Here is a 19,131-nt window from a genome sequence, read left to right on the forward strand (position 1 = left end):
CAAGAAAGTTTGAAAATCAACAAGGGAAATATAAATTGAGGTATGACCAGAAAAAGATCGTCAAGATACCATCATTCGAATCAGGTGACTGGGTTCGGATAGACTTACCACCGGCTAAAAGAAGACATTTTTCCAGATTTTCTGAGCCTATCAAAATTGCAAGTGTAGGAAGAAATGTTGTCCTTTTGGAAAATGGAAAAACATGGGGTATGGACAGAATGGTCAAATGTAAGTCTCCACAAAGTGAGGAAGGAGTTGCTGTATCTTTACCTAATAATCCTGACTGTATTCGCAGATCGACAAGAAACATCACACGTCCTGCTTGGCACAGAGACTATAATATCACTTAATGTTGTTTCATTTTTAGATCTATACTGTGGTAGTTCTCCTGAACGATTACTAGTTTGTTGTTTTGCTGATGTTGTCCCTGCCTAGGGAGATGTGTTGTAACCTGTGGTTTGTCCCGCCCTCCCCTCCTCCTTTTACCACATGGTATTTCCCTCCCCTGTTCCGAACATTCTATTGCAGCCTCTTGGGTCCTGTGTGACTAAAAGGTTATGGACAACGTTGGTGGTGTTACAATAAAGTACGCTCTTACCTGAGTAATTATCTTCTTCATAACAATGGCCTTCCTGAGGCCCTTGGTGGGAAAGGGAAGCAGACAGATTGAGCAATAATTCATGAGTTCGCCCAGTCGGTGGAGGGTTTCTTGAGGAGGTGTGTGACCTCTGTGTGTTTCCATCCGTCTGGGAATGCGACTGTTGTGATGTGCATGTTGAGAATGGGGGTGAGCTTGCCACTGATTTCCTTGCTCCTGAAGTTGAAGAAGTAGTGAGGGCAGGAGTCCGTGGGTGCCCCAGAGTTAATGGAGTTCATGGCGTCTGTGGTGCTCTGCATGGTGAGCTGCTCCAATGTGGTTATCCATGAGTGTGGGTGGCATCAGTTGGTGTGAGCAGGCTGTTGAGGTCGGTGGGTTGGGTTTCAAAATTTCTGTAGATGGTGGACATCTTGTTGTGGAAATAGTCTGCCAGGATGTTGCAGAGTTCCTGGGAAAGAGGGATCGTGTTCTCAGTGGCTGACGGGCTGGAGAACTCTCTGTCGATGCTGAAGAGTTCCTTGCTGTGCTTGGAACTTGCGTCGATGCGGTCTGTCAGGGCACTTTTTTTGTGTCTTTGAGGTGTTTGTGGTATTTGTTGAGGGCTTTCTTGAAAGTGGCTCGGTCTGTAGGATCTTTGTCGGTGTACCATTTTCTTTCTAGCTGTTTGCAGTTGTGTTTCATAGTACTCAGTTCTGGAGTTCTGAAGCAAGGTCTTCAGTTTTCCCTAAGGTAAATTCAGTTTTTCACAGAACTCAGGAAATTGTTCTCTCTGTGCTAATGGGGACTCCCCTTTGAAGTGGTTAGGGAAGTTAAGATTTATTTGTCCAGCTATGTGGATTTCAGGAACAGTGACTTTCTTTTCATAAATATTGAACAAGCAAACCAGGGGGAAGAGTTTTTTTCTACTTTGGCACAATGGATAACAAAGGTTATTGAATTTCTTATTCCAAAGCAGATCTTGTGTTCCCCGGTGCTCTTCAAGTTTGGTCAACTCGAGGTATAGCTCTTACTTGGTTGGAATGGGGTAGCGGCTCCATCATGGACATTTGTGCTGCAGCTACCTGGGTCTCACAGTTATTGTTTTCTGACCAGTACAGGTTGAAGCTGGCCCAGGGTTCTGAATTCCATAAAGGTGTGGAACTGTTATGATGTTTCTACTTGACAGAATCCAGAATCATGTTTGTTCTTTTAGTTTCTCTTTATTAAAGAAACTTGTTTGGCAAGAATTCTGTCATCTGTGTTTCTTCCATGCATGCTTGGGTTTCTTGCATACAGTTAGAAACGGGACGAGGGAGGTATGCTTGGATTACTTACTGGTGATTTTCATTACTCCAATTCCTTATTCCTCATCCCATTACTTACTTTCCCTCCATCTCGCTCTTAAGATTTTTTTAGAGTGTCTGTAGAAGCTTGCTATGAACAGGATGAATAGAGACCTAATTTCCGTTTACAGTTAAAGGGCACAGGATTCTTTTCTATTTGTTTCGTTCTTTGAGAGTACTTGGTAATCGGGACTGACATGAGAATTCTCCTCGCAAAATGCATACAGTAAATGATGGGATGAGGAATAAGGAATCGGAGTAATGAAGGATACTGATATGTAATCCAAGCATTAACAACTACACAGAAAGCAACCCGGCAAGTTCATGCCCCAAAACGCTACACCACTCTAATGCTGCAAAGGTTATGGACAGTGACATAGCCATAGTATTATGGACCCTAATGCAAGCAACACAAATGGCCCCTCTAACCTCGTGTGAGTATTAAAACGCTGTCATAAATTGTCTTCAGTGTGTTTTCTATTGTTTGTGTCTGCATTACTTGTTTTTGTCTGCTGTGTGCCATTTCTGGCTAGTATGTGGTGAAACATCATGGCAAGAGAGCTCAGAGGGCTGTGAGCCTCCTGCAAAAATCTGTCTATGACTTTCAGGGCACTGGTAGAATTTAACAGCACCAAGAGAGACGTCCATTCCTGGAGGACAATATTTTAAGTACCATTGAGTTGGGTAATAATAATGCTAAATATGAATTTCCAAGACAGAGTTCCGCTAATAATGTGCCCTACTGACATGATCAACATGACAGTGTCGGGATATAATCAAGTTCATCATGACTTGATTCATTTCTGTGAAGGGTAAAACAAGATTTCTTCATGCTATTGTTTCTAGAGGTTTCACATGTATGAGTTGCTTGACATTTCCATTTTCAAAATAAAGATATATTTTGAGAAAGTATCCAATAGTAAAATTCTTTAAAGGTAGATTTAACAAAATATAGTTTAAAATCTAGTGATTTACATTTATATTTTGTATTTGCTTTATATAGTGCAACGGTTTGATTTTCACTAAATTAATCAAAACAGCACTCAGTGATCTCTGAGTGCTGGTCTAATTTTCCAGATGGTGAGGCCTTTTATTATTTGTAGGAGCTTACGGTGGTCGCGCTGCCCACTAAGCACCACAGATTATTTGGCACCCTACATCAACCGCCTTTCTGTTGTAGTACATACACGCGTGTGAGGACACAGGTGCGCGCACGCGCGCACCTTACAGGGAACAGTGGTGGGCAGTAAACTCTGCAAAGGTTTGCTTGGAGTACGGAGTCTGGCACAAACTCTGCCAACTGCCGCGTGGTGGAGTTTTTCTCACATGCAGCTCCCCAATGGTAAGTTGGTGAGCTCAAGCAAGAAACAATGAATGCTAGACCACCTCCCAGTAAGGTTTATCAACACTGGCGGTCGCGGTAGGTCACTACCGCTCACATTGAGAAAGTTACCACTCACATTGGGAAAACTGCAGCTCAGATAGAAAATCTACTCGAGTGGCAGAAAGGAGCAGCCCCCTCTGCCACGCCACGTTGTGCCGTTCGCGCTGATTTTACAATGCAGGATAAGCTCCTGGTGCTAAAAATCAGCACAAGCAGTGTGAGGGACCCAAATTTCACAGTTCACGGTACTCTGCGGAATCTCAGAGTTTTTAGGTAACTCTGTGGAATTTCACAGAGTAAAACTCTGCAAGTTCCACCACCCCTACCCACAATACATTTTAGCTATTCATTTTTCCGCTGGAAATTCAGTCACAGCTACAGCCCAAACTGCTGAATGGATTTACATTAAATTTGGCAGATAGCTAGATCTTGCTACAGAGAGAATGCGTTTTGTAATATGGTATAAATCTGTTCAATAGTTTTTGAGCAAATAATGCTCAAATAAATTGTATAGCTCACGCCACGGAGGATCCGTGTGTCCAACAGATCTCATAGTGAGATCTGATTGGCTGAAACCAAATCAATAAGGATGTGACAGCAGCCATCACAGGACTTGGGACTCAGTCCCAAGTCCTAGGAAAAAGATTTTTAAAAAAGACATAAGGGGGCAAGGTGCTAATACTTCGACCCCCTAGGCTTGACGGAGACAAAAAAGAGTTTTAAACAACAAAAACTTGAGTCTCCGCAAATCCACTGCAAAATTTAGGGGAAAAAAAGAAAGCAACGAAAAAAAATACCACTTGGGGTTGGACAGGGCTTGGGGGTGGCAGATAGCATGTATAGGGGAGGGGGGCATATGGACCTCCTCCCTGAGCCTCTTGGAGTCCTCGGTACCCCATTCCCCAGGATTGACAATAATGTAAAAGGGAGGGGCGTGCAGCCTCCATCCCTAGCGTTAAAAGACCCCATGGACCCCAACACCTGGGGCCATAGAGAAAATAAAGGGGCTGGAAGTGTGCAGCCCTCCTGCCCAACCCTTAATGGGCCCCAGGGGCTCCATCCACCGGGGCTGATTGACACAAAAAGTGAAAGGGGGTCAAGCAGAAACTTTAAAAATGCTCCTACCGGATGGGACCCAAAGTGAATGATACATTAGCGGTAGAAGCCTCTTATTTATCATTCATTGCTCCAGCATGGACGGCCCCATAATGCCCTTTTTTAAAGCTTGATGGAAGAGAGGGGGGGGCACCACAAAGCATTTGTTTAATGTTGTTGGGGGCAGCACTAAGTGAAGCAACCCCCCCAACAACATTAAAAAAACAGGAAGTCTCCTGGGTCATTAAAAACATGACCCCAGGAGAGCTTACAATATTTTTTTAATCCCTTCTAGCTGTAGATCTATATTCTTTAGCAGGAGTGCAAGGCCCTCTTGTGGTTGTTTTTATGATTGGATTTTGTGTACTTAAAAATGTTAAGAGAAAGTTTTGAAGTCATGTTGCTTAAAAAAAAAGTCTGAGTTGACTTTCTTTTTACATTTTTCAAGTCACAAGTTAAAATAAAAACTATTTTAAAAGAAAAACTCACAGAATTTTTTTTATTATAAGTTTATTAAACATTTTTATAATAATCATGGATATTAAACAATGCGTTGTGTGAATTACTGAAATGTACACTAGATTAAAAATATTGGTGATTTTTTGTAGAAAGATGATAACAGGGTCACTTTTCATATTTTGGTATTGTGACTCTTTGGCAAAGTCAGTAAGTCTATCTGAGTGCTGCCTAGACCTGCGAGACCAACCGCACCCTGCCCACGCCCAAAGGCTGTGCGTGATGTGAGGGTGTCTTTACAAATGGTAATAAAATATAACTTTATGTTTAAAAAAAACTAGAAATTCAATCAAAAAATAAATTGCAAGTGTCGTTTATGACATAAAAAAATAGTGCATTGCAAAAAGGCGAGGATGAACAAAGATGAGGAAGAACACATGTACGTGGTCCAGGGTCCAGGTACAGATTAACACTAGAAAGGAAGGGAAATCTACTGAAGATTAGCAATTGAAAGATTACAAATTAAAGTCACAACGCAAACAACTAACGGTATGCTGTGGGTGTGTTGTAAGTATACTGATATATATATATATATATATATATATATATATCTATATATATATATCTATATATATATATATATATATATATATATATATATACACATACACATATATATACACAGTGGGCAGTTTAGGGAAAATGGAGTGTCTAACCTCTTGATCCTGAATATATAAGTGTTTGTATTACGATTTTCAAACGATACACAGTAATGTATAGTATGTTTTCTGTGTCTATATGCATGCCGATCACGTTACCGGAAGTAGTATGTTGTCTTCAAAAATCCCGCTTTTGAATACGTTCTTTATGTGACCAAGGACATAGCCAGTGTCCGAAACGCAGCAGAGGCATCACCCTTTCACTTTGGAAATAAATCACTAATATTTGGCATCAGCGAAATACAGAGTCCGTGGTCCTGTTTGTGCGTGCATGCACAGGGATATTGCTACCGGATATATATATATATATATATATATATATATATATATATATATATATATATATTACCTACTGGCGGTCGCCAGTAGGTAGTTATAGTTAGGACCACGTTTCCATAGGAAATCCGCAACATTCTATTTTGAATAACTTTTGCGCCGGTCGACGAATCCTTGCGAATTTTTCAAAATAGGTGGGGCGCTACGCTCCGCTCCTACCCTGAAAGTCTCGGGGGGATTCGTCAAGCGGGGGCTGAGATAAAAGAGGGGTCCCAAAACGCGTTTTTCCCATGCATTTTTCCATAGGACCTTTAGACACAGCTACAGCCCGAACGGCTGAACAGAATTACTTGAAATTTGGCAGAGAGGTAGTCCTCAGGTCAAGGAAGTGCCTTTTGTAGGTTTGGTGTAAATCTGTTCAGTAGATTCTGAGAAAATAGCCTTTAAATCAATATATATATCTGAGCCAGCTTACGGTGCGCTTACGGTGCGCTTACCGTACGCGTACGGTGGCGTGCGCGAGCGCGATTCTGATTGGCCCTTAGATCTTAGTAAACATTCGAATCGGTCAAAACCAGGAAGCGGCGGCCGCCATTTTCTCTCTCGCACTCTGAGGGGGGAGCTGATAAACAAATGCCAAAAACATATAAAGGGGCTGTTTAGACAGCGCCTATGCACATAACCATGTTAGTTGAGTCTTCAAAGATCCCCCAATGCAAAAAACGGTAATTTTTTATTTTTCGAAAATTTCGCCGATTACGCTTACCGTACGATTACCGTACGCGTACGGTAAAAAATTTTCAAAAATAAAAAATCCACACTCTATCCACCTCGTGTGAAAATGGTTGCCGAAGGCCCCCATTTGTGCATGGCATGTCTGTGCACAGCATTTCCCCAAAAAATTTCAACAGATTACCTATCACAAGGAAGCGCATAATATGTCCTTCATGTGCGCACGGTGCGCGAAGCGCATCGTGCGTACATGTCCCATCTAGCGTAACGTGGGCACGCGGTGCGTGTAGCGCACCGCGTGCCCACCGTGCGTGCACGGCACTAACTGCGTAAAGTGGGCGCGCGGTGCGCGAAGCGCACCGCGTGCTCACTGTGCGCACGGAACGAACTGCGTTAAGTGGGCGCGCACGCCACAAATGGCGTAAAGTAACTTAGCATTTAAAAAACCGTACAAATTCACTGAAAAAACCATAGGTTTCACACACGTTATAGTTAGGAATTAGCATTTAAAAAACCTTGCAAATTCACTGAAAAAACCATAGGTTTCACACATGTTATAGTTAGCGGAAATTTTACTGATAAAAAACCAATGAAATTCCCCCGTTATAGTTAGTGCAGGAAACTATAACTCACGCGACCGCAATCTTCTGCTGATGACATATGTGTCTTTATGAAAAAAAAATATTTGTAATATATGTCTAGCTAAAAATTTATGGAAGAAGACATGGGCAAATAAGTGTCTAAATACAGTATTAGCATCAGCAGAAGATTGCGGTCGCGTGAGTTATAGTTTCCTGCACTAACTATAACGGGGGAATTTCATTGGTTTTTTATCAGTAAAATTTCCGCTAACTATAACATGTGTGAAACCTATGGTTTTTTCAGTGAATATATATATATATATCTCCCATTCCCCTAAACTGTCCAGCCTATTAGTTTCCATAAAATTCATCAGAACTTTTTGGGCCTAAATTTAACACGAATATCTAACTGTGCGTTTAAGACCAGATCCTAATTCGTAAAGTCAAGTTCTGTGTCCTACTACCATAGAAATGCTACCAGTACAGCAGGTTTCCGACAGTACTAACTGAAGAGTTATATCAGCAGAAACAGGGAGGAGAAAGCCACATTGGTATACGCTTTTAGGTGTTCAGAGGTTTTCCCACTCTTATCCACCACTTCCACCAGAAAATCAATTAACTCCAGAAAGAATAGGGGACCAGATGGAATTTCATTGTTCTCCAAAGGCCACCATATACCATGGGGTCTTGAGGGAAGGGGTTGCATAGCAAAGAAAAGACCAGGAAAGACACTTCACATGAAATGACGAACCGCTGCAGTACCTCTAGTATAGAAATGTCACTCAGGTGGAAATCTACAATTTGCATAGACCTCCATGACTAATACTGGTGATGTTATTTGATCCCCGCAAAGTTAAAAATGCTGAAATCTGTAATGCCAAAGGGTTTTATTCTCATTCATTTTTTATGAACTTCAGAATCTATGCATCCTGGATTTCCACATACAATTTATTTTTCACCTTTTTGAGGCTTTACAATAATCCCTACATGCATTCATGGAAATCTTAGGAAATTGTAGATTTCCATGCATTCTCCTTCTCCATTCAATATATTCATGTGGATTGTCAACTGCGCAGTCAATATGCAGCTGCAGGTTATGAATATCTGTGCATTTGCACAAAACAAAAATATGTTTTTCTTTTTTACTCACAGGATTATTTTCCATGCTCATTAACCCATTGCACTAAAAGACCATGAAATATGGGGTTGTTTCCTTCCCTTACCAGTTCTGGAAATGCCTTACTCCTGCCTTTTACAGAGGTATTTTTATGTATGTCTTCAAGTTGGGAGCCCACATTAATACATTTGTGAATGCCCACAAATGTAGGAGGATATCTATATGTGTTCGCTGCATTCTGTATGCCGCGCTCCTCTGACACGCCCTTTGCATTCCTATAACCCTTATAGTACATACTATGACATTAGGACTGTGAGTGTAAATGTCAGCAGATCCCAGGGCTGTGAATCAGCATGTGGGGCCTAAGGTATGGCCTTTCTGGTTGCACACACTGGTTACCACTTGTGACCTGTATTTTTTCAACCAGAACGTTGTTTTACGAACAAATAGATTGGTTCACAAAAAACAATTTGGAATGAGTCGCAATCCAACCGATCTCATTAATAGTCATGATTTATAAATTGTGACTCTCCAATTGGAGGCCAACACACTGATGGTGGCTTCCTGGAGTCAGCAACCTACAATGTCTGTGATCTTCTTTCAATATAGAATGTCTTTAACGCAGGCCAGTTTCTTTAAAGAAAATGGAGCTGCATTTAAAAGAAAAAGTTTCCTTTTCTTTTTAAGATCGTGTACAACTTGTCAGTGGTCCCTTGGACCATTGCCAACCTCTAAAGTAAAAACAATATATATCTATAGGTGAAGGGATCTCAATAGTGGGAGGGGCTTCCAATGGGACTCCTTCTCTTTTGTGAATGCAATACCACCCCAACTCTGGAGTGTGTCATTTTTCACTTTTTTTGCAACCGGATTACAGCTGCTAAACATTGATGCATCACAGTTTGGAGCGGGTGCCTAAAACACGCCCCTTCCATATTGTGTATTGGTCTCCATTCGCAGTCCCATTTTAGAACTCGGTACAAGTTTACTGAAGCCTAAAATGGGATCTATAGGTACTAAAAATGTATGTTGTGGTCACAAATGCACCTATTTTGCAAGTCGCAGTGTTTGTGACGGCAATATAAGTTAAGACATCAGCCCCCTGTAGATGATGACAATTCTTTTGTGCGGATAAAGTGCAAGAATCAGCCTCACGAAGAACAGACCTTTGTATAATCACGTTTTGTGAATCGGCCCAACCTTGTGAGGCTTTTAGAGGCACTACATTTGCAGTGATCCATGCATGTGCCGGGCATGTGTACAAGTGCACGGGAGCCCTTGGGCTCTTGACTGGGTAAGGGTTCATAGTACATGAATTCTGGTTTCACTTGACCACTGCAACATTGAAATAGCTGATGTATTAATATTTTAATATGCAGTTGAAGAATTGGCATGATCTGGTTAAAAAAATGAAACTGAGATATCATCTGCGGTCTTTTCTTCCCGGGATGCTTAGGAGCGCATATTGAAACTCGTTCTGCCCATAACTGGTCAATCATTGCCCGCTTGATAACATTCAAACGTATCTGGACTAGGAAATCTGACAGGTCCCAGTTCAATACTGAGGAGCCCCATAACAGCCGGAGTGGCCTGCGCTCCCCTGCCCGAGGCCCGCGAGCACTGCCTGGTGCCTGCTGCTGCAGGCGCAAACCCTACTGCGCTGAGACGACAGCCTGCTGTCACTGGAGACTTTATTACCATACATACAGTTATAATATGTTATATGTTACGCCACGTCAAGCCCTTTCATGGTATGTTATATAACATTATATTATCCATGGTGGGAATTACAGTTGGCAATTTACTAAAGGCTTCTGTCTGCTTCACAGGGGACATTTACTAGTTAAATTTCAGATTAAACCAATGGGCACCACCACGCACTAATAACTGATTCCGCTATAATGGTTCTCTAAAGTCCGACCCGGAGGGCTGGATCCATGCCAGATTTTTAGCATTTCCCCATTTAGATAAATGGAGTTATCTTAAATTCAATGCAAAATGGCATTTCCTCTTTAGTTCTCCAGCAATGGTACAAAAACCTGTTTTCAAACAACATAACTCTGCTGTCATTCTATTGCAGCACCAACCAGCACTCCCGCGCATACAAAAACACACTCCTACCCAGCAATCATCGCAACTGAGGGCCTAGGAGAAGCGTAGGTGGGTCATCACGTCAGCACAGCCCTCTGGTCTCACCCCTCAAACATGGATACCATTCACCCACATCATGCTGAAGCTGACACTTTCACATAACATAGGAACACTCCCAATCATACTCCTGGTGGTGCGTCTTCACAAAGAGGATCGGATTACGGTCTGAGATGGAATCCTTCCAATGGCTTGGAACAGCCTCACTATGTTGAAAGTACAGCAATCTCTTACGAATGGCCGCTCCCGCGCTATTCAGATGCCAAGAGCATCACAGGCCCTCTGATGCTAGACACATCACCTAACAGAGCGCATTCATGCAATGGCCTATTGGAAACATTTTGTGCACACTGGAAGACACACAGAAACAGCCTTAAGGGGCTCCAAGATCTCACTAGAGGCAGTTATACTCTGTACTAGAACCAGCTAACATAACATTTGTACTGCTCAACTGGAATTCCAACATAGGTATGCCGCTGGCTTTTGGGATGCTGTTGGGTTTCATAAACACCCGTAATGGCGAGTGGCGTTTCAGTTTGGGGGTGGTGGTGATATGGGCTGAAAGGAAGGAAGCCCATGGGCAAGGGATATCTGATAAGGAGTGAGCGTGCATTACCCAACACTGTGGAACTTTCAAACTCAGCAGCTATGCCACGTTAAGCCACCAAGGCTCACACATGTGTCACGTGTGCGTGTAGCAGGACATATAAGACTCCCTTGAGGGAAGGAGGCCTCCACCTGCCGCAGACAGAACAAGTTCCTGCACACTGACACCAGAGCCAGGAGCAGGCTGTCCCTGGAAGGGCGCGTGCGGAGGAGTTTTAAAGCATGGGCAAAGTGGGCTTTGGCCCAGGGCCCCACCCTTCAGGGGTCCCCTGATAGACCCAGCTCTGTTCTGCAGAGTCTTGCTCTGACGACCTCCAATAATGTTTAAACAGATTGTTTCAAATACCGTTTTCCTTAAAATAAATGTTTCATGTGGGTGATGTGTGAGAGTCTATCACACACATTTTGCACAGAAATGTTGTGTTAATGTTGCATGCAACATCCATTACAAAAAAGTTTATTTTAGACCAAAGCAGGACCTCACATATTCATATGTCTCAGAGATTATTTTCAGTAATATTAGTGAGCTGCTGCTGTGTTATCATATTGAACACACAGGTCACTGTCCCTAAATATATGATGTCAACACATTTATAATTTGGACCAGTGTGACCTGCCCAAGAGGGTATGAACGGGCTGAAAATGGATCATAAATTCAAGGCTGTTCCGATTTGGCCTAGGGCCCCCCATATCCCTAAGATATCCCTGGCCACATGCCCATAGCAGGCAGGCCTGGGATTCCTGAGGTCAGGCCGAGGCTTGACCCGGAGCAGGAAGTGATGTCATATAAGAACAAACCGCAGGTCTCCGGTGAAGAAGGGAGGATCGGGGCAGCGCAAGTCACCACATGACTCCTCTCACCATTGCTGAGCAAGTCACATTCTCTCGTGCACAGGCCCCACGCGACCTCACCAGGGAGTTTGAAGGCCCTGTCCTTCTTTACGAAGTTATTTTACATTACAGTTGACATATGTGTAGCGAGCAATATTTGTGTTGCCATTTTTATGGGTTTTCTTATTTTCCCACCTGTCCCTTTTCCACCCTGCATCTTCCTTCTTTAGACCGAATCAACACCTCACTTCACACGAGTACAGTGCAAGCTCTCACACCGTCATTGACAGGTCCAAAGACCATTTTAAACCACCATTTGAAACCAATTCTTTGCAACAAATCACTTTTTATCATGTGTTCTGGATATTGTAAAATCTTGAAATAAAATAAAAATCCATCAGCGAAAAAAGAGGCCATGTGTATGAAGTCAGTGATGTGCGATGCAGCACACGGGAAAAGGCCCGTCCCCGGGGTGACACATGTGTTTACTGATGTATCTACAGAATTCAGAACGATTGATTGCGCGTTTGAAAAAAGAACACTTTTTAGCCCCAAAGTGTTTGATCTTCACGAAGAGCTCTCAGGGTACCCGCCGGTTAAACTCGGCTGTTTACACTGGCGAATGGCCGAGCCCTCGGGCCGTTGGGGCAACATTAACCCGGGCAGGCGAGTCCTTGTTGCTACAAAGGCCACATTCGTCGTTTACTTCCGTCATCCCGCGCAACTCACGTCTTCTGTCCTCAGAATGAAATCCAAGCCATCTTTTAAGACTAATGTGAAACTAAGGTGTGCTTCCGGGAGACTGAAAGAGAGAGATGTGTGAGTGTGGGTTTGTGTGCGTGCGTGTTATGCAGTCAGAGAAACTAGAGGGACAGAGGGGGTTACCCACCCGACCCCTGGCTGGATAAAACGATCAAAGGCCTTTATTTAAAGACCAGAGCCGTCAGCCTGCCACGTCCGGGGGAGTTCCTCGTTTCTGCCGGGCTTGCCGGGGTTAAGCCAGGCAGGGATCGGGGCCTCCGGGTAACGGCCTCATGCCAGGTGGCAGGTGCGTGTGTGACCAGGATCTTAGCACACTGTGACGGGTCCTGCCATCTGAATGCACGGTGCACTCACTGTCCACGGGGAGTTTACAGCTGGCGAGGCCTGGTGCCCGAGCAGCCTGTGGCAAGGGGACCAGGTTTTAAATGAAAACTCGGAAACTGGCACATTTAGCAGACATAGAAGAACGACTGTATGTTTGCATCAGTCGAGGGGCAGAAAACTACCTAAATGATGGTGTGCGTCATCAAAGAGACACAGGCAAGGCTGCACCAAGGAACTAAATTAAAAGCAACTTCTAAACCCAGCCTCTCAAATTGTGTTACAAGAGCTACTAACTCCTACTGCCTTTAAACACATAAAAAACGCCCTTCCCCTGTTTTCAGCCGACCCGCTTTAAAAACCAGAACATAAGCCAAATGTATCAAAATCTGCCGAGACAGCTGGCGAACCCCGGGACTGACCCGCCAGATCCGGGACGCCTGGTCCCCCCAGCCCGTGGGCAGCGACTGTCACAGTCCGAAGAGTACTGGCTGCTAACAGCAGGAGCCTACAAACTGTGAGCGAGGAACAAATATTCCATCTGGGCCGTGGAGTAGCGGTAGCGCAAAGTGACGCCCCCACCCGTGCAGAATGTGAAGAGGGCCCCCTCGGTCTCAGATCTCAGCCACTCATCGACCCAGGGCTGATGCGGGCCCCAGAAGGGTTGTGGAGGGCCTGAAGGGTTGAAGGCCCTCTGCACTGCAGCAACAGCATCATTGAGGCAGTAACCCAGCCCTGAAGTGACGCGCATGCACCAGAATGCACGTTTCCTCACTGATTGCGTGGATTCTACTGTACTGCCATCTGGTGACTGTGGAGCTGGTCTACATCATATCCACGCACAAAAACACATTTCTATGTCCCTTGTAAAAAAAAATGTACTTGACCAACTAAAATGTGTTGTTTGAAACAAGTGTAATAATAAATGCACATTCTCTCATTTACTATATTCAGGGCCACTGGAATTCTGCGGCAGGAGAGCACCAAATTATGTGGCATGGTAGACTAAATGATACAACAGCTCAATGCAAATAATGCGGCATGGTGCATAATATGTTTTTATAGTATTCATTATTTTGACATTTTTACATAATAGTAATACGGTCTGGACAAAGATTTCACCTCTGTTTAACCGCCAAATACATAACACATAAGCAACTGAAGGAGGACCAGTCAATCCTTGCAAAGGGTCCTCCGACGCCAGCGAGCACACATCACCGCGTTTTCGGTCATTTCTATCTGTATGAGCTAGAATCAACATTTCTTTGTTACAATCTGCAGATTGTGCAGCAGATGGCAGATTATGTGGCAAAAGCTGCAAATCCTTAATTATGTGGAAAAAGCTGCAGCCTCCGAATCGCATAATCCCAGTGGCCCTGACTATATTTCTCCAGAGGTCAAATTCCATGGTGTTACTATTGTGGAGGGGGTGGAGCCATGAGCCAGGAGAGGCCGCTCCATGTGCACGATTTATAAATAAAGATATGGGCCGGATGAGAACTCAAGGGGTCTTCCGTGCAGCGCATGTAACACTCCTCATGAATCGCAAAAAAAGCTGGCGTTTGACCTTTAAACTCTAGTAATATGTGTGCGAGCGGAGGTTTATTGGTACATTTGCTTGAGATCGCTTGCCCTATTCTCCACTTTTGTTGTCACAGGTGTGCCTTGAGCAAGCACACTCACTCATAACGCCCATTAAAGGAAATTATGTTTTTCAACAAAAATCAGGAAGTATCCAACATGATGTTTAAAAAAATCCCTTAAACGCTCTAGGCGAGGAGACGCCATGTCTGCTCAATCACCTAAGAACAGCGGCATTTGCAGGAGATATCATTGCCCGCTGCATCTCTTTCAGCACAATGTCTGCTATGAGCACGGTCCGAGCAGGAGGGGGACAGCTGGCCCCAGTGAAAGCACGCCTTCACCCTAGGCCGTCCTCAGCTATCCACGCCTGCAGCTGGCCTCAGCTCAAGGGGCGGCTTTCAAGGAAAGCTCATATCTCCTGGAGAGAAGGAGTTATAGAAATACCGAAGGTGTCATGGCGTCCTAGAGGGATGCCTCGGGTTATCACCATGCTAAGGCTGGCCCCATGCTCCGGTGCGAGAGCATCAACAGTACAGTCCCACAGCGGGCCTTTCAGGACCACCATCGCCCTGTGCGAGTATTTACAGGTCCTTTGCGTACTATACACACGCTCTTGCTTTATTAACCCCTGCCAGTAAACCCAAGCCCAGCACCTGCTGTCAGAGCCCAACCTGCACACAGACAACTAACTGTATGCTGTGCGGAAACCAGGCAACGTGAGGTCAGTACACTGCGCCTGGCTCGCACAGCACAGGGAAGTAAGGACTAGTCAGTTCCTGCTGCAGCTGGGGTAGGTTGGGTGAAGCGTCACGTTTTTTAACGCAAGTACTAGTAAGATGTCATTTCAGGGTGTTGTCGGCTGTGAGGTCTGACTGTTTATGTATCCATCCAGCACCTTTAAGCTTCAGTATTGGCAACACTGTGTGTTTGTGTGCATGTACATCTATCTATCTATCTATCTATCTATCTATCTATCTATCTATCTATCTATCTATCTATCTATCTATCTATCTATCTATCTATCTGTCTGTCTGTCTATCTATCCATCCATCCATCACCCAGTTATCTATCTATCTATCTATCTATCTATCTATCTATCTATCTATCTATCTATCTATCTATCCATCCATCCATCCATCCATCCATCCATCCATCCATCCATCCATCCATCCATCCATCCATCCATCCATCTATCTATCTATCCATCTATCTATCTATCTATCTATCTATCTATCTATCTATCTATCTATCTAGATGTCTGTCTATCTATATAGATGTGCAGAGTGTTTCTGCTACATGTTATTTATTACCATTGTTGTGTGTGGGGAGGCAAAGTCTTTAGTGAGTCATAATGGCCCACCCCTCCGTCGAGCATTATACCCTGTGCATCTGCATGTATGGATTATGCCCTGATGATTTTCATAAGTACTTGCTTTACCAAAAGGCATTTAACCACAACCAAGATGCAAGAATGAATTAAAACCGGTGCAGTCAAATCTCATTCAAGACACCTCACCTATAACGAAAGTTGTTTCGTTGCGAGCAGTAAGAAGTATTGTTCTCGTGCCAGTATTGGTATACTCTTTTAATCAACTCAAATCTGATCCCTGCACTGTACTAATACATGTGTGTTTAATAGTACAGGTGCTCCTAATAACGTGTTACTGGGTTCGCTGCAATGACATGTATGTGTGTGTGTGTACAATACATATACACACACATGCAATTTGGATGTTTTATTGCACAAAATGAAGTGTTATAATGATTTTTGTAAAATATGGATTTTAGCATCACAACGACAGCCCCTAAACCACTCGGCAGAGTTTTACCACTGATAGGGCCACTAAGATTATGTGGTACTGAGAAAAAAAGGTTACGCGGCAAGGTTAGCGAAATGTGCAGCAAAAAAGGCTAATTATGCGGCACATTCTCCGATGGCCTTATTTTCAAAGACTCTTTTATATCTGCAAACGATACATATGAAGCGGCAAATTTGGTAAATTCATATTTATTCAGTAAACGCTGCAACCACAGAATCACATAAATCAACTGCACTCACCATTGTCCAATGTTTTATCTCAAATTAATTTCTGAAGAACAAACAAAACCTAAATATTCTGTTTGAGACCCGTGCTCATTGTTAGCTGCACTGTGACAAGCCTAACCAACTCCCCCAAAATAAATATCTTATATATAAAAAATATACATAACGCAATATGGACTTATATTGCCATCTCGGGGTTATGGTGACATTTTCAAACCAGTCAGCCTTCAGTCTCACGGTGTATGATGGCACCAGAACCCATCCGCTGGAATACTGCACCATCTTACAGGGGTAGATACGTAGATAGATAGATAGATAGATAGATAGATAGATAGATAGATAGATAGATAGATAGATAGATAGATAGATAGATAGATAGATAGATAGATAGATAGATTTGCTCAAATCCATAGCATGCAAGGCACATTGATTGGCAGTCTGTAGGCGAGCCCTGCTGCCAAGCAATAGAGTATTTAGCGACAACAACACACAGTCAAACTCTCCATATAGTCTTTCTGCTGGTTAAAATCATTTGCAGATGCAAGTACGATTTTGTCAGCCTCTGTAATACGCCCATGAGGACATGAACTGGATTAAAAAAACAGCATGTTGGATTATGCAGCATTTATGGGTGCAACTTCAGCCATTTACATGCAATTTGCCGGTGTATATACTGATTCTAAAAAAAATAAAAAATAAACACATAGATCAGCGTTATATCTATAAACCTTCCTGAAATTTGCGTAAACACATTTTTCCTGACAAATAATATTAGCACTATGCCACCCACCCATGAAATGCGTAACAATACCCCGTGGCATACGAGCATACATATAAATATTGAAAATGAAAATGCCAATTCTGAAATAACACGTGATGAGTCTGCAGCTCCCATGTCGATACCGCAAACTGTTTTCAAACTTCGGGCTGTCAGTCCGTAATCAGAGTAACACGTGTAAACAATATGTTTAGAACAAGCAATGACAGTGTGAGAAAAATAGCAGCAGAGTGACAGTATCAAAGACGTGTGAACAAAATTAAAATTGGAGCCCAGAAATGTAAGTCAACTTAATTAAAACCCTCACTGGTAAATAGAAACACACAGCACTACAGCACTGTACACGTGAAGTGTTCGCGATCACAGTCCTTGAAATGTTTTATTTTGAAAAATATAAAAACTTAGACATGTGAACGTAGCACGTTTATATTTGAAGCCACTAGTACATTTGACGAGTTGTTGAACTGAATTTGTTTCATAACTAAAAACCCCAGATGATAAAAGCAAGACTGCAAGGGTTTCAATAACCATCCACTGAAGAATGCGCTTTCGAAGTTCTTTAAAAAGTAAAAGAAAATGCACCCCACAATTAACAGCTGGTGGGCTTAATCGCACTGGGGGATTATTTTACCTACATCAATATAATTCGCAGCTGTGACTAAACACTGACATAAAAATCAAATGCATCTTTAAAAAAAGTAGAAGCAGGGGGTCGCCGCCCCTGGAGGGGGACCCAAGTTGTGGAAAATGGCCGTTTGCATTCCAAAGAAAAGCTCTTTGTTGCCCTGGCACAAAAGGCTCAGGACATTTCTCCTCGGAGGCCTTCTCTCAATAAAATCCAGCGCAGCTCTGGCCGAGAAAAGCCGCACGACAGCCCTTGAGGGGGAGGAGAGGGATAAAGAGCTCGGCGTGGGCACAGGTACCCCGGCGAGGAGGACAGTCCGGTCTGGAGAGAGCTGCGCGGGGTCCGGGGCTCCCAGGCACCGTGTCCGGAGCGCTGCTGGAGCAGCCGCCGCCAGCGCAGCCAGACCAGTGTGCGTTACTTACTTGTCCGTCTCCTGTGACATGTCTGATCCAGTAACCTCTCCCCCTTGAATTTCTCCCTCTGCTGCGCCGGAGAAACTGGACTTTCAGGTCTGTGCAGGTGGAGGTGTGTATGTGTGAGATGGCAGAACTCGAGCTACAGGTATGTCTTCTTTCCCCCTCCCTCGCCCTCCTTCCTCCCTCCCTCGCGTCTCCTTTATTTTGTTGTTCTCCCAGCCCAATCAGAGCCGGAGAGCGCGAGGCAGAGGGAACAGGTAAGGGGCCCCACCTTCCAGGCGCGCTGCCGGCGAGCGGCGCGTGCAGCCCGCTCCTGCCCCGACAGGGGGTCTCTCTGCCCAGGTCCCTTCCCTCACGCTCCCTTTTTGACACTTTTCACCCAGTTGTGTTAACACGTGCAGTGGGGTGTTCGGGCCGCTTCCCTCAGGTACTTTATGCACAGAAGCCACATTCTTCCACTCACTGTGAGCCGGGGAGCTGGCACTGATTGGACGGACGCCAGCCCCGGCGCGCTCCCATTGGACGAGAGACCCAGGTACAGAGCCCCGCGCGCCCAGGAGCTCCCCTGCTTCCTCGCTGCCCGGGGCCCCGTGGGTTGGGTGGAAGCGGGAGAGGCGGGCAGGCCCGTTAGGGATTAGGCTCACTTTACTCCACGCTGCCTGTCCAGACCTGGGGAGCGAAGGCTGCTCCCTACCTCGCCCTCCTCCTCCAGGGCATGTTGGTCTTGGGTTAACAC

General features: G+C 44.2%; 1 protein-coding gene across 1 annotated transcript in view; it reads right to left on the minus strand.

Moving 5' to 3' along the window:
- Window positions 1-18,734, minus strand: part of GRHL2 (grainyhead like transcription factor 2) — a 481,294-nt gene extending 462,560 nt beyond the window's left edge. The window contains exon 1 of the mRNA XM_085605159.1: window positions 18,402-18,734. Coding sequence (XP_085461285.1) covers window positions 18,402-18,421 — 20 coding nt within the window. The 5' untranslated portion in view covers window positions 18,422-18,734. The remainder of the gene's footprint in view (window positions 1-18,401) is intronic.
- Window positions 18,735-19,131: the final 397 nt, after the last annotated feature.

This window comes from Triturus cristatus, chromosome 5_1 (genome assembly GCF_964204655.1).
Source record: "Triturus cristatus chromosome 5_1, aTriCri1.1, whole genome shotgun sequence".
NCBI lineage: Eukaryota > Metazoa > Chordata > Amphibia > Caudata > Salamandridae > Triturus > Triturus cristatus.